Consider the following 15970-nt stretch of genomic DNA (forward strand, 5'->3'; position numbering starts at 1 on the left):
CTCTACAGGTGAGGAAACAATCTGAAAGGCATGACTTCTTGAGGTCACACACCTATGGCCTGCAGATAATCTGGGCTCACACTAGGCCCGGGCTTCTGTGGACCCTTGGCAATCCTGCCCAACTCTGGGACACCAAGGGCTGCCATGTGTACCCTGCACTGCACTGGGACCCAGGCCCCCAACATGGGTCAGATCAGCTGGGTGCCCATGGCCTACAGAGGGCTGAATGGCACCCCAGAAAAAGCAGCAGTCAGAGAGGGTGGGAGAGAATGCGTTCCACATGACTGTCAACTCTGACACCTCTAACTCAGGTTATCAAATACCATTTTTGGACTAGATTAAAGAGGAAAATGTTTTTATTTATTCTTAGGATCCTGGACAGCCAGCAGCATCCACATGCCGAGTCCCCGAGGTGAGAAAGAGATGACAGTGTGAAAACACGGATGTGGTTCTTGGACTTGACTGGGAAACAACTACACATGGACTGCTGCCTGCCCAAGAAAGCTGGGTGGGGTTTCAGCACTCTGGAATCCAGACTCCGAAAGGGCCCGGGGCCTGGGAGAGTGTAAGAAAAAGGAGCATGGGACCCCAAATGCCATAGCACCAACGCTAGTGATCCCTCCTTCATCTGGTCACCATACCCACATGCCAGACCAACCTTCCTCCAGGGAGGAACACTAAGAGAACCCAGGAGCACTCTGTGGCATGAAGGGACTCCCTACATCACATGAACCCAAACACACTTCCTGGGATGCCAGCTCCCTCACCAACTCACAGCAAGAGAAAGTCACCTGTGTGCAGATGAAAACTACACACCAGAAACAAACATTACTTTCCAGCTTGCAACAACTACATACTTCTGTGATAAATGGAAAGTACTTGCTTTGCCTGAAAATTTACTGCCCCCTTCTAAAAATCTGTGTTTCAAACTGCTGGATCCTCCCCCACCTTCCCCTGACAAATCCCAACTTGCCCTCCCAGCACAGCACCAGTGTCCCCCACCCCCACCAGATTTGCTCCAGCTGCTCTGGGTACAGTAGGACCATGGGAGGCTAGTCGTACCTCTGCAGCTGTGAGGACTCCACCCAGTCACCAAACCTCAATGAACCTCAGTTCCTTCATCTGCAGAATGGGATTCCACTGACCTCCAGGGGATGTTGTAAAACGTAAAGGCATAAAACGTGCACCTAGTTCACAGACAACAGCCCCAGCTCTTTCCCCCATTCTCGCGGAACATGATGCACAATCAGAACATCCCCCATCACCTTTGCAGCTATAATTTAGCTCTGAATTGACTCATCTGGCCACCCGCCCTGCAGTCAGAGGTCCCTGGGGACAAGGTCTCACACTGAAGGCTTCTCTTGCTTCTATTATCTGCCTCCAGCAAGCCATTAACCACTGCTGCCTGAGACGTGAGCACACAGCCCTGATGGACGTCCTTGTCTCTGCCCACTCTAGAAAGCCTATTCCCAGCCCACCTAAGCTCCTCTGCATTGCCCTGGGCTCTGCCAGGTCATTGTTGTAACACTGAGACAACGGTCTTTTACACCAAGTTAGGACAGCAGTGCCAAACTGCCAGTTCGGGGTGACACCGTGCTGTAGGCAAAGCCCTGGATAAAGTACAAGCTACTGACTTTATTAAACTTCAACCCTTGAGCACATGTCTTTTTAGTATTCTGCGACAAGATGAAACACTTCTCCTGCGTACCAAAGCAGGACAGCCATCCAGAAGAAAAGCATGGATCCATGAATGCGTGAGCATTCACAAGGCTTGAAGGAAGGACTGACAGACACACCGTGGTTATTCAGACTTTGGCAGACATTTTCCTCAAAATGGTTAAAGGAAAGCCGGTTTCTTTGGGAACAACTACCAGTATTTGTTGCCAATGATAAAGTCCAAGCTTCCAACAAACAAAATATAAAACTTTGGAAAATTTGTAGTTTGTAGCCATGAGCCCAAGAGGTCAGACATTAACTAATCTGATTTTGTCATATTGAATAATGCAATGTGTCAGTATTTCAAAGGTCTCTAACTCTGTAAACTACCATTTTCTAATGTTCAATGGCATTACAAACTCAAACATGAGTAAAAGATCATCCAGGGGGTGAAGACACAAATTACCCAGGCAGAAGAATCCCAAATAATTTGTGTAGCTGCTTTGCTCTTAAGGAGGGGGTGTGGGCTACATGTGGTGACTTCCTTCCAAGGAGCCCAGCATAGAAAGGGGTGAGAGACTAACTTTACAGTGGAGACATCTGACAGATGCTACCTCAACCAGGTGATTAAGGTCAACATCACAGTGAAAAGCAAACTGATGGCATGTGCTGTTGATATGGTGTGGTAAGAAGGGTACCTTACATCTGTGGTCCTCCTCAAACCCACTGCCCCTGGCCAACCATGAAAAAACTCCAGATAAATCACAACTAAGGGATTTCCCACAACACTCATGACCAGTTCTCAAAACTGTTGAGGTCACCAAAAACAAGAAAGTCCGAGAAACTCTCTCAGCCCAGAGGTGTCTAAGGAGATAGGAGGACTAAACCCAGGACAGAATTAATAAATATTTTCAAATTTCTTTCTTTCTTTTTTTTTTAGATTTTATTTATTTATTTGACAGAGAGAGAGATAGCGAGAGCAGGAACACAAGCAGGGGGAGTGGGAGAGGGAGAAGCAGGCTTCCTGCTGAGCAGGGAGCCCGATGTGGGACTCGATCCCAGGACCCTGGGATCATGACCTGAGCCGAAGGCAGATGCTTAATGACCGAGCCACCCAGGCGCCCTATTTTCAAATTTCTAACATAGCAAATAGACAACAGATATTTTTCACATGGCCAAGATGGAAAGGGGGGTCACACCAATGTTTTCAGCAAAGGGTTTCCCATGGCAAGTGCTAGTCTGAGCAAAGGCTCCTGAATGGAGTCCTCCTGACACATCATGGCCCACATGGCTTTCTCTTGCTGCCAAAGTTGTGTTTTTAAAAGTGAGACATACTAAAAATTTCATAGGACTCACCCCACAGATACCCCATAATTTCCCTATAAGATCTATTCAATTATAAGCCGACAAAATTCGGTAACCCTGTTCTTGTGGCCGTAAAAGCAGCAACTGGACAGGCTCTGCAGTTACCCAATTCACAGAGAATATGGCACCACCCAGGGGAGCCTAGACACCCTGCATCTGCAGATGGGGAGGCCAACCATAGACTTCCCTTGGAAGTCAGCTGGGTGCCCCAGGTTCCCAATGCCAGGACACTATCCTGTCCATCTCACACCCCATTCCCCCCATACCTCCATTCTCCAGGCAAAGGCATCTCTCCCTCCTCCCAACATGTCCACCTCCACCCTACCGTTCAGGTGTCCCACAAGCTTCTGGGCTCCACCCAGGCCCAGAGCATTAACTCTCTCCTCTCCAGAGGGCGCCACATGGCCCGCCCTTCCCACCCGCTCCAGAAGGTGCTCTATGGCCCTGCTCTGACCACCACTGTGGGCCTTCTCAGACCCTCTCATCAAACCCAATGGCTCAGGGACCTGGAGCCCCTGAGCATCCCAATTTCTGGGATGTGAGCTCCCTAAAATATGCTACCCAAATCACTCTTTCCCACACTGCCATGGACACTGCCAAGTCCTCTTGAAGGAAGGTAATGCTGTGTGCCTGGACTGGTTGTTTTCTTTAGAGTGTGGTTGTGTTAAAAGTTGCTTCTGAAAGCTATCAAGGCCCTGCACTGAGGAACTCTGCATCGTACTAAGACCGGAACAAAGCTTTTCAAAGTGGTTATTTACATCCCAACTATTTTTAAGATTTAAGCTCTAAAAATAAGCAGTCTTACGGCTTGGGACCCAGGGAAGGGGATTAATAACGTCTGGTATGTCTCCCATCTCCACCCATCAGACACTCCCCACCCTCCTCTCCCACCCCACCCCCAGGCAGGCCCCTCTCACTGACATCTAGGCTGCCCTCATGTACTTCGCAGGCAAAACACTTAAATGACCTGCTACAGCAGCCAAGGCACCAGTCACAGGATGAGGAGTCTGTCATCATGTGACAAAGCCCTAGCAGGAAGATGTACTGAAGAGGTATCAGAAACTTCAACTGCAGGGGCGCCTGGGTGGCTCAGATGGTTAAGTGTCTTCGGCTCGGGTTGTGATCCCAGGGTCCTGGGATCGAGTCCCACATCGGGCTCCCTGCTAGGCGGGGAGCCTGCTTCTCCCTCTGCCTCTGCTTCTCTCTCTCTCTCTCTCTGACTCTCATGAATAAATAAAACATTAAAAAAAAAAGAAAGAACAAAGAAAAAAAACTTCAACTGCCGATTTAAACCAAATAATTTCAAAATAAGAAAATGATCTGCTTAATCTACAAATCTGCCCAATTCACACATGTGTAAAGAGTTCATGACTGCTAAAGGATGAGTGTTTACAGGTGCTTACTTCAGACTGTACATAGTGGCTTTCTGATTCCTGTCGGGGCCACCACATCCCCAAGAAGGCAGGCACTACCCAGTGAGAAAGAGACAGACACTACCCAGTGAGAAAGAGACAGACAGCCCCTTCATGGCCAGAGGAAAGTGTTATAAAGGCAATGGGCAGGTGGCTTCTCACCTGTCATCAGGCTGGCTTACACCAGGCCCCATGCGAGCTGGGTCTCTCTGGGAGTTAGAAACAGGACACCCAGAGTCTGTCACTCTGATAGCCCAGCATTACCTAATGAGTTTTAGAAGTATAGGTGAACCCCGCATATTTCAATTTCAAATCTGGGATAAAGATATGGTTCAGAATAGAGGCAGGTGGACAGACAGAATTGGGATGAGGAGCCTACAGGGAAGGGATAAAGCAGAGAATGACACAAGAGAGGCCACAGCTAAGACAGGGAAGGAGGCACAGAACCAGGAACAGATTTCAGAAGGAACATACCTCTTGGTTCCCATACACTAAACACGGTAAGAAAAGCATGCAGGCCATGGAGATTTCTAGTTGGAGCTGCTCCCTGAGACTGCCCAGCCTCTCATGGAAGTCACCCAGCAGTAAAGACAAAGAATTAGCAAGTAAAAGCAGCAGCCAGGCCACAACAGGTGCTGGGGAGGGGCTGGGCTCCAGGGAGCCTTCCACAAGAGTGCAGGAGCCCCTAGACTCTGGAAAGTGGTGGTCACAACAGAAGGAAATAGGCTTTTGGCTAAGGGACTTCCAAAGCTCTCACATGTAAGGAGGGGTGGGCGTTGCGGGGGTCCAATCCCTATGAGGAAGATTGTCAGAGAGCCAGGGTGAGGGCCACAACCACACCTACCCAGGCTGTGCAAGAACCCAAGCCATCACACCCACAGCTGTGTCACATTCACCCAACTCACTCAAGAACACACATTCCAGCAGACAGCTGGCCAAGCCAGGCACAGCTGTGATGGAGCATGGTCCTGAGAACAGAGTAGGTGGGGGCTCAGGTCAGTACATGGCTGGCAAGGACCCCATTTCCATCCCCACATGGGCAGCCAGGGCAGCAATGATCACCCTTCTGTCACCGTGGGAAAGAGGTAACAGTCACACAAGCAAGCCAGGACCTGGACCCAGACCTCTCTATAGACCCCATGGCTAAATTTGTAAAGAATGATAATACCGGGCGCCTGGGTGGCTCAGTTGGTTAAGCGACTGCCTTCGGCTCAGGTCATGATCCCGGAGTCCTGGGATCGAGTCCCCCATCGGGCTCCCTGCTCGGCGAGGAGCCTGATTCTCCCTCTGACCCTCCCCCCTCTCATGTACTCTCTCTCTCTCATTCTCGCGCTCTCAAAAATAAATAAATCTTAAAAAAAAAAAAAAAAAAAGAATGATGATACCAAATTGAGAATGAAGCAACTGAATCCCCATACCTGTGAGTAAAACAGTCCAGACATTTTGTGGGGGGAAGGCCTGGCAGTTTCTTTGAAATAATTGAACATGCACGTATTCTGTGACCCTGCAATTCAATCCCTAAGTATTTAGCAAGATAAATGAAGGATTGATGCCCACGCAAAGACCTGTAAGAATGATCATAGTAGCTGCACTCACACCAGCCCCAAACTGCAGACTGCCTGGTGTCTGTGGACAGGTAAGTGGGTACAGTTTGCATAACCACACAGGAGACATTCAGCAAAATGCTACATACAACAGGGATGAATCCCAAAGCACATGGAGTGAGAGAAGCCAGACCCCACTGAGCACATGCATGATTCCATTTCTAGAATCCATTTCTTTTCTTTTTTTTTTTTTTAAAGATTTTTATTTATTTGACAGAGAGAGAGATAGCGAGAGCAGGAACACAAGCAGGGGGAGTGGGAGAGGGAGAAGCAGGCTTCCTGCCGAGCAGGGAGCCCGATGTGGGACTCGATCCCAGGACCCTGGGATCATGACCTGAGCCGAAGGCAGACGCTTAACGACTGAGCCACCCAGGCGCCCTAGAATCCATTTCTGAGAAGAGGCAAGATTAGTCTAGGGTGAGAAAGTATACCCAATCAAGAAGGACAGGAAATGTATAAATGGCTCCTTTTTATGGTGACTACTAGGTTCTGTATCCTGATAAGGCTTTGGACCACACAGGTGAAAAACACACCAGGAGATGCTCGCTGGGCTTTACCTCCTCACAGGGCAGGGAACCCCAATTTTTATTCTTCCTCTCACAAAAGGCTGCTTGTAAAAGAGCATCTGCCAAACAACAAGAACTCAACCTATGACCTAGGGAGTCATCTTGGATAAGTTAAGGGATACAGCCCTCTACCTGCAGGACCCATTTCTACATAGAACAGAACAAGGCCGTCCACATAATCCCACATTATAGACAATAGGTGGCTGCACCATCATGTTACTTTCAGATTCATTTTCGCTTTGTAAGAGAACTCAGGCACTGACATGAGTGTGGGATGTGCCCGAACACAACACACCACTGCAGGACAACCAAGCCGTTTTAATACCAAATGAGTAGTGATGTCTGTGGGCACAGAAGAGGTGACTAGTTTAAAGATGTGTCACCCCCATGACACCCTTGGTGAATGCCAAAGTCTCTAAAGAAAGATGGGACAGTGATTCTGTCATCAAGAACACCAGCTTTAACAAAAGGGCCCTGCTTTGCAGGCCTGGTAAACAGGGGGTGCTTTTAGTGCATTTTTAGTCTATTTAAGTTTGCAAGTGCTTGACTGAGGGAGGTGGAAAGCCAGAAAAACTAAAGCCAAGAACAGCTCTAACGGCTCAGATGTTACTGCCAGTAGGCCATGGACCCCTCAGTGGCAGACAGGAGCCCCTTCTACCCAGAGGGCAGGCCCTTGGTCTGAGTGAAGCTCTGACCTGTAGCAAATGAGATGCATGATGCAAAGAGGGATGGGGAGAGAGGAGGGAGACATGTAGCTACCCACAGGCCACACACCCCAATAGAACCCAGGATGGGAAGTCATCAGAACATCTGCCCTACATCCACTGAGGCCCACGTAGCAGGCTATTGAGAAGTGGAAGTTGGCCTACTTGTCTGCCCCTGCCTCACCCATGGGACCCAGGGAGCCTCAGCTATGTTTCCTCCCAGGTAAAATGAGGAAGTAAAGATGGGTCTGCTTTGGTGTCTATGGACTTCCATCCCCAGTGAGCCATACCCCTTAACCTCTAGTCTTTCCCCCAAGACCTCTGCACATTGTTTCATATTATAGTACACCAGAAAGTAGCTGTGATCAGATCTTGTCCTATCCTTTCTATCCCCAGGGACCACCACAGTGCAGGCCACAGAGTCAGCCTGGTCCTGGCCTGTTAACCACCCAGGGAGGGCTAACGTCCCAGAAAAAGGCATATACAAACACATTTTCAGTAAAGCATGGGGGTGGCTGTTCATGAAGCCCCCATCCCACAAAGGCCCAGAGTGATAAGACACCCAGTCCTTACCTTTCAGGTGCAAAACCTCTAAAGAAGAGGTTCATGTTTTATTGAATTAAATGCTCCTCCACCCAAAAGGAGGGGGGAAAAAGGTTGTTCTCACCTGTGCGTGGCCCAGATTATTTCTAAAGATCAATGACTTGTGAAACAAAGTGACTCTCTATAGGAAAGTACAGGAGTAGAATCTACTTATCACAGAAACAAAACAGAGAACCCAACATAGCTTTCTCTGCCTGCCTCAACTCTAGCCTCTTCCAACAGTCCTGACTTGGGGTGGGGGAGGGGGAGGGAAGGCATGTGTCCATGACCTTTGGGTTGGTCTCACAAGATTAGCAGACTCAACTTCCACCTCTGTGGATTTTTGTTTTTCTATGAGCACGTTTATAGATGCCAGAACAGAAACCAAACTATTTTAAACTCATTAATTTTTTTAAATGTCCATATTGAGGTATAATTTACATACCACTAAAATTCATTCACTGTAGTACAATTCAATGATTTTTAATAAACTTAGAGTTGCGTAACCACTACCACAATCCAATTTTAGAATACTTCCACCACCCCCAAAAAGTTCCCTTGTGCCCATGAGATGTTAATCACTGCTCCCAGCCGCCCCCACCCCCGGCCTCAGCAACCACTGATCACTGTCGCTATAGTAAGTCTGTTTTGGACATTCCCTGTAGATGAAATTATACAACATGCAGTCTCTGGGTCTGTTGTCTTCCCACCAGCATGGCAAGTCTGAGGTTTATCCATGCTGCAGCATGAATTGGGAGTTCATTTTTTAATTTCTGGAAAGTAATCGACTGCATGGATATAGCATGTTTTATTTATTCTTGCTTGGCTATCTGGACTGTTTCCATTTTTTAGTTATTAGAATTATGCTGCTATGAACACCCATGTACCTGTCTTTGTGTGGACACGTTTTCATTTCTCTTGAGTATGTTCCTTGGATAGAATGCAGGGTCATGCGGTAAGTTCATTTGTAACTTTGTAAGAAATTGCAGAATGTTATGCCATTTTACATTCCCACTAGCAAAGTATGAGGGTTCCACCTTCTCCACATCCTCACCAACACTTGTTACTTTTTTTTTTTTTTTTTTAAATCAACCATCCTTGAGACTTGTTTTATGGCCCAGCATTTGGTCTACCCTGGAGAATGTTCCATGAGCATGTATAAAGACGTTTTCTGTAGTCATCAGGTACTCTATAGATTATTAGGCCAAATGGGTTAACAATGCTCTTCAAGTCTTCTAGAACCTTATACCAATTTTTAGTTGCTCTACCAATTATTAAGAGTGGAATACTGAATTCTCTAACTAGAACTGATAAATTGTCTATTTCTACTATCCTATCAGTTTATGCCTCAGATTTTGGGGGTCTATTCTTCAGTGCATATACATTTATGACTGGTATGTCTCCCTGATATATTATTATAAAATGTCGCTCTTTGGCTCTAGTACTATTTTTTTGTCTTAAAGTCAATTTTATCTGGGCGCCTGGGTGGCTCAGTTGGTTAAGCGACTGCCTTCGGCTCAGGTCATGATCCTGGAGTCCCTGGATCGAGTCCCACATCGGGCTCCCTGCTCGGCAGGGAGTCTGCTTCTCCCTCTGACCCTCCCCCCTCTCATGTGTTCTCTCTCATTCTCCCTCTCTCAATAAATAAAATCTTTAAAAAAAAAAAAAGTCAATTTTATCTAACATTGATAATAGTCACTCTAGCTTTCCTATGGTTACTTATGGTATAGCTTTTCCCATCATTTTACCAAAGGATAAAGCACCCTTAAATCTAAGGAGTGTCTTTTATAGACAATATATAATTAAGCTGGATCTTGCTTTTTTAATCTAGTCTGACAATCTCTGCCTTTATAATTGGGGTGTTTAGACCACTCACATTTAACACAATAATTGATATGACTGTATTTACACATGCCATTTTGCTAGTTGTATTCTACACACATTCCTTTTTTTTTTTTTTGGTTCCTCTGTTCCTCATTGACAGTCTTCTTTTGTGTTAAACATTTCTTAGTGTACCACTAAATTTTTCTGATTTCTTTTTTTTTTTAATATATATATTTTTATTTTATTTATTTATTTATTTGACAGAGAGATAGAGTACAAGTAGGCAGAGAGGCAAGCAGAGGGAGATGGAGAAGCAGGCTCTCCGCTGAGCAGGGAGCCTGATGCGGGGCTCAATCCCAGGACCCTGGGATCACGACCTGAGCCAAAGGCAGCCGCTTAACCAACTGAGCCACCCAGGCACCCCCTGATTTTTTACTATAAAGTTATTTTTCTTAATAGTTGCTCTAGAGATTATAATAATCATCTTATTAATTTACCACAATCTGCTTCAAATTACTAATTTGATTCCGGTAAAATGTAGAAAAACTTTACCCCAATGGAGCTCCATTTCATTCCTCCTGTTTTGTAATATTATTGTGTGACATATCTGTCACCATTATAAACACAACAGATTTTTGTTTGCCTTTGGTCAATTTCCAGAGAGCTGAAATGGTTATTTTTGTCTATTATGACCAATGTTAGTTGTAGTTAACACTTTACACAACGTTACGTGTTTTAAGAAGAAATGAGAATAAAGTCTTTTATATTAGCCCACATATTTACCATTTCCAGTGCTCTTTTCTTCCTGGGAACCTAAGTTACCAACATGTCATTTTCTTTCAGCCTGAAGACTGGCAGGTCTGCCAGTGACGGATTCTTTTGGTCTGTATCTGAAAATGTCTTTTTTTACCTTCATTTCTGAAGGAGTTCTGCTGGACAGAGAATTCCAGGTTGACAGTTTTCTTTGAGTACTCTGAATATCATTCAACTCCTTTTGGTTTCCATGATCTTGGGTGAGAAGCTGGCTGTTAATCACATTAATGCTCCCCTGTATCTGATGAGCCCTTTTTCTCTTGCTGCTTTTAAGATTTTCTTTTTCTTTGGCTTTTAACAACTTGACTATGATGTGTCCAGGTATAGATCACTTTGTATTTCTGCTACTTAAGGTTTGTTGAGCTTCTTGGATGAGTGAGAATTCTCCTCACATATGTTTTTGCCCATTATTTCTTCAAATAGTTTTTCTGTCTTGCCCCAACCATGACTGCAACCTTGGGCTAACAGAGCCATTGTCCTTCCTTCCCCATTTGCCCATCTCTTAAGACTGTCACTTCAACCAATAAGGCCACGGGCCCAAGGCTGCTGCCCAGAACTCTCTTAAATTGAATGAGCCTCATCTCACTCCTGCAGAGAAGGGGTTGGTCTTCACAGCCTGTACCTGCCAGGCAGAGGTTCCCTAGCAGTAGAACTGGGGAGAGGGCATGGAAGGAGCACCAGGCTAAATGCCACAGATTCTCACTATTCTTACCCAAAGTTCAGTAGTTCCTTAAGCACAAACACTTCTCAGATTATTGTATGCCTCTGGTCAGTTTCCACAGTGCTGAAATGACTGACATTTTTTGGCCAATTTTGTCCTGTTTTATAGTTGGGGGGGGGGTTGAAAATCTCTTCTCACTCAATCACTGCTGGAAATTACCCTCCAGCTTTGATTTATTTTGAAAATAAAATACACACAAAGTGGGAGCCTAGGTCAGAAAAGCTGCCAGAGATGGAGAGGCGAACTGTACAGAGGCGAAGAACTGACTTTCACTCTTTTGTCTGTCAATGTATGCTACACATCACCCCAATGTAGTTTTTAAAAAAAGTTTTATCTTGGTGATTTTAATTTACCAGCCACTTCCTTAAAGAAAATTATCTCTCCTAGAAGCCACCAGAAACTCCCTTTAATCTTCAAAAAGCCCAATTTGAGTCATAAAACAGCATAAGGGGCATCTGGATTAAATGTTTGCCTTCAGCACAGGTCATGATCCTGGGGTCCTGGGATCAAGTCCTGAGTCTGCTTCTCCCTCTCCCTCTGACCTTCCCCCCCGCTCATGCTTTATCTTGTGGAAGATGAGTAAAAAAAATCTTAAAAAAGACAGCGTGAAAGAAAACGAGGCAGTTGTAAAACAGAGCCAAACAGAAATTCCAGACACAGAATACTATGCAGCAATGAAAATGAACTAACTACTGCTAAACTCAACAACATGGGTTAATCTCACAAACACAATGTTGAATGAAAGCAAGTAAAGGGTACAGACTGCATAATACCATTTATTTAAAGTACAAAACCAGGGGCGCCTGGGTGGCTCAGTCATTAAGCGTCTGCTTTCGGCTCAGGTCATGATCCCAGGGTCCTGGGATCAAGCCCCGCGTCGGGCTCCCTGCTCAGTGGGGAGCCTGCTTCTCTCTCTCCCACTTCCCCTGCTTATGTTCCCTCTCTCGCTGTGTCTCTCTCTGTCAAATAAATAAATAAATCTTTAAAAAATAATAATAAAGTACAAAACCAGGGAAACCTAATCTATGCTGTTAGAAGCCAAGAAACTGGTTACCCTTGGGGTAGTGACTGACAATACGCAGGCATAAGGGGGCTCCAAGGTTGTTTCTTGATTCTAGCTACAGGGATGTGTTCAAGTTTGTGAAAATGTATCAAGTGGCACCATTCTGTACTTTTCAGTATGTGTCCTATACCTCAATTAAAAAAACAAAAATGAAATTCTCTCAGAACAATCTAAAATTGGCATGTTGGTCTTATAAGATTCAGTGAACCTGAAGCAAAAGAGCTTCAACCCAACTAAACTACGGTTAGTACAGCTGTGCCTTTTGATCTGCCCAATGTGGGATTTCACACTAACCTGGGAACCAATGGAACCACCACATCGTGATACAGGGAGGTTCCTAAAGGGATGTTCTCAAGCCAGATGCTCTCAACAAGGATTCAAAGACTGCCTATTTCTAACACACAAACTGGGGTCACGTACTCCAGAACAGATTACAGTTTTAGAATGGCTGTGGGGTATACCTGATCCTACGATTTTTGCCAAAATTCAAAACTGTACTTCTCAAATTAAACATAATATTCTATGTGGGAACTCAGGGACATACCAGTTCTACATGTGGACATTTTATTTTGAGTGAAGACTGAAGGATAGTTGCCACCAACACTTCCTCCCCACACTAGGACCAATTCTGGGTACACATCTGTCACCCAATAACCTGCAAGGCAGAGATTATCACCCATTTTACCGATGAAGAAACAAAGACTAAGACCATCTGCTCAAGATCAGTCAGGGAATATGATGTGACCCCAACTCTGACTGCCGGCCACCAAAGCCAAACTCTTTCCACACTCTCATACTGCTCCATGAGTGCCCTGGGGCGTCTCTAGTCCTGTAGGATCACCCCTGCCCTGTGTGCCTGGGTTAATCTCTAATCCCTGCTCCCTGCATTCTTTGTGTCATAAGGATATCATCCCCATCAACCTCAGAAAACATCACATTGTCCAAGTGACCTTGGGTTGGAAGCCAATAGGTATAATGGAGAAAGTCTGGAAGCAAGAGGCCCAGAGGCCAAATGCAGCCCCAGGCTGTATCAACAGAAAGATCTGGTAATCTCTCCCTCACAATCCACTGGGCTGCCCTGCAGAGGAGAAAGGTGATTACAGAAGAAAATGCACACCAGGAGCCCAGAAACACAAGAACCCAGCAGATCTCCACAAACATGGGCTCTTCCTCCTCCTCAGCTACCTGAGACAGCACCTGAAACACTACTGAGGACCAAGTCAGATGGAGGAAAAGGAGGCCCAGACTTACAATTTTATTTCTGAAACTTTCAAAGAGGCCTCTGGTTTTAGAACAGGGACAGCAAAAAGCAGAGCCAGACAGAAAAAGGCCTTTTGGGGTAGAAGAAACAGAAAGTACCTCCACCCCACTTTGAATGCTTCCCTAATAGAAGTGGTTGGATTTTCCCATTTATCTCAAGGAGGTTAAGAATTGTAAAAGCTGAGAAATGTCAGGCCAGATGACCTCTGAAATCCTTAGGATTCTGAAAATCTGGGCTCCAAAATAAATTTAACATGAAGACTGCAGGGTGGAGTCATCTGTGTGGGTTAGTCAACACTCACGAGAAGGGAAGGTGCTCCCAACTTCCCTGGCTCTGCACCTGCTACCCTCACCCTCACCCCCCCACTCCAGGGAAACAGACATGGAAAGGAGTCTGTAGGGGAGGACTAGGGGGTTAGTGAGGGAGGGCCAGGAGGCCAGGCCTATACCCACACCCATTGTGGCGTATCTGGCTCATAAGACATCTAGGTGTGAACATTCTGGAGAAGGTTCTCTCACCAGAGCTCATGGTTCTCTCACCAGAGCTCCAAGGGGAACAGTGACAGCAGATGCTAGGCCCAGATTTCTCTTTACAAGAAAAGAATGTTTCTGAGTGAAGAAATTGGGGGGAAGGGGGGGTACAACAGGAACGACACTGAGTCTTAATTCTTTCAAGTTTTTTCCTTAAGAACCTCACAAAGCTGAGGATCAGGTAAGTTACTCTTGAAAGTAATCAGTACTAAGGAGAAACCAAAACACCACACCACAGAAGACTTGAACAGAGTGACCTCCTCCTTCATAACGTGCTGCCTATAAAGAGTGGTGGCACATGTGCGAGGTATCCCTGAGCTGGCCTCCAGACTCTGCCCCCAGGCCAGTGACCCAGAAAAAGTGTAGAACCCCTGCCCTCCTGAACCCCAGATCTACAAAGCAAGGAGATATATTCAAATTAAAAACTCCCAAGTTTTCCTACAAACCAAAAAGCACCAGTTGAACAGACAACAGGTATGAATTTAGTGAAGACTTGCTGCCTTACAGGAGAGCTGATGGAGAATACTACCTCTCCTCTTGCGAGAATCACACCCTCTGCCACTGACATCCAGGCCCCAGTGGGGAGGTCTGTCCAGGACAGCACAGCGATGCCAGGACTGGAACCCACAGCCGTCTCCACCATAACTCACCCAAAGCTGCTTCCTGCAGGCCTGAAGGGAAGCCTCATCCCCATATCCTCACCACCTCTTCACACCCAGGAGACCTGGTTCCAGGTTCCTCCTGCTCACCTGTATGAGGTACGCATGTCCACGGGCCCGTCACCCGCCTGCCCTTCGCATCTGCCCATGGTCGTCACCTCTGCCCCCCTCAGCAACCCTTGGGCTGGGCCTGCTCCTGGCTCAGGCGTCACTCTCATGTCTCCGTCAGTGTTTAAATCTGAAGACAACAATCCTCTCTCCATTTTTATTTTCTTGCTTTCCACATCATCCTCTGCTGGGTCCCGTTCAAGCGCTCGTTTCTGACTTCGTGTTCGGCATGCTTCTTCAGTCATTCTGAACTTTGGGAGAAGGAGAAAACATGACATTTAAACTTGGCACAACCAAGTTGCTACCTTCTTAGAAACTTCTCAGAGTGTCAGCTTGGAGAGTTTTCCTTGCCACATGCTGTTAGCGGAAGTAGGCATAACAAATGCAGGACCCACAAAGTGTGCCCAGGACCTTTCTTCACTGCCATCTGGGGAGCTGAGACATGTGGGGACCTGGACAGAAACAATGGAAAGTGGCTGCTTATCAGAAGGAAAAGGAATTCTCTGTGCTCCAGACTCAAAAGCAAATAGAGGAAAACTGTTCTAGATCTGAACTCCCTGCCTATGGGATTCTGAGTACCTGCCCTGGATTGGAGGTGTCCGGAATCCGGCAAAGGGAGACCACGCTGTCCCAGGAGCAGGGTCACTGCCCAGGTCCAGCCCCGCACTGCACTGACTCAGGTTGACCCTTCTTTTCCCCTTTAGTGAGGGACAGCCTCCTCACTCCCTGCTCACCTCTGGGGGGTGAGAGGTGGGGGTCACGTTTAACCCTCTGACTGCCAGTAAGGTAAACTTTGAGTGGGGTGAGAGCTGGCCTGTCACCGAGCCAGCACCCTGTACCTGCAGCACACACATATCTTGATTTAAAGAAAGAAAAGAAGAAAAAAAACAGCTGAGTCAGGTTTTGATCCCATGACATCACTGGGCTCCACATGACCCTTCCCAGGATTCAGTCTGAGAGACAAAGCACTTTCCAGAAAACCAGTCTGAACCGGTTCCAGACAACAAGCTGAAGTGTTGTTAACCCTCACGGAGACAGGACGGAGAGACAGGACGGAGGACAGCGCAGTGATGTCTGTCTGCAGGGAGGCTGCTGGCATTCC

General features: G+C 46.5%; 1 protein-coding gene across 5 annotated transcripts in view; it reads right to left on the reverse strand.

Annotated features, from left to right (window-relative positions):
- The window catches only part of GATAD2A (GATA zinc finger domain containing 2A), a 103721-nt gene that overhangs the window by 21598 nt on the left and 66153 nt on the right, over positions 1-15970 (reverse strand). For 3 of the 5 annotated variants that reach the window (XM_045862633.3, XM_045862635.3, XM_045862632.3), the window contains exon 3: positions 14851-15119. The exons of 1 other annotated variant lie outside the window; for it this stretch is intronic. In XM_045862633.3, coding sequence (XP_045718589.1) covers positions 14851-15119 — 269 coding nt within the window. The remainder of the gene's footprint in view (positions 1-14850; positions 15120-15970) is intronic. One more of the 5 variants, XM_045862634.3, reaches the window with a different exon arrangement.

Source organism: Mirounga angustirostris, unplaced genomic scaffold (assembly GCF_029215605.1).
Source record: "Mirounga angustirostris isolate CCGP_5_RB_7025 unplaced genomic scaffold, mMirAng1.0.hap1 SCAF_1, whole genome shotgun sequence".
NCBI classification, from domain to species: domain Eukaryota; kingdom Metazoa; phylum Chordata; class Mammalia; order Carnivora; family Phocidae; genus Mirounga; species Mirounga angustirostris.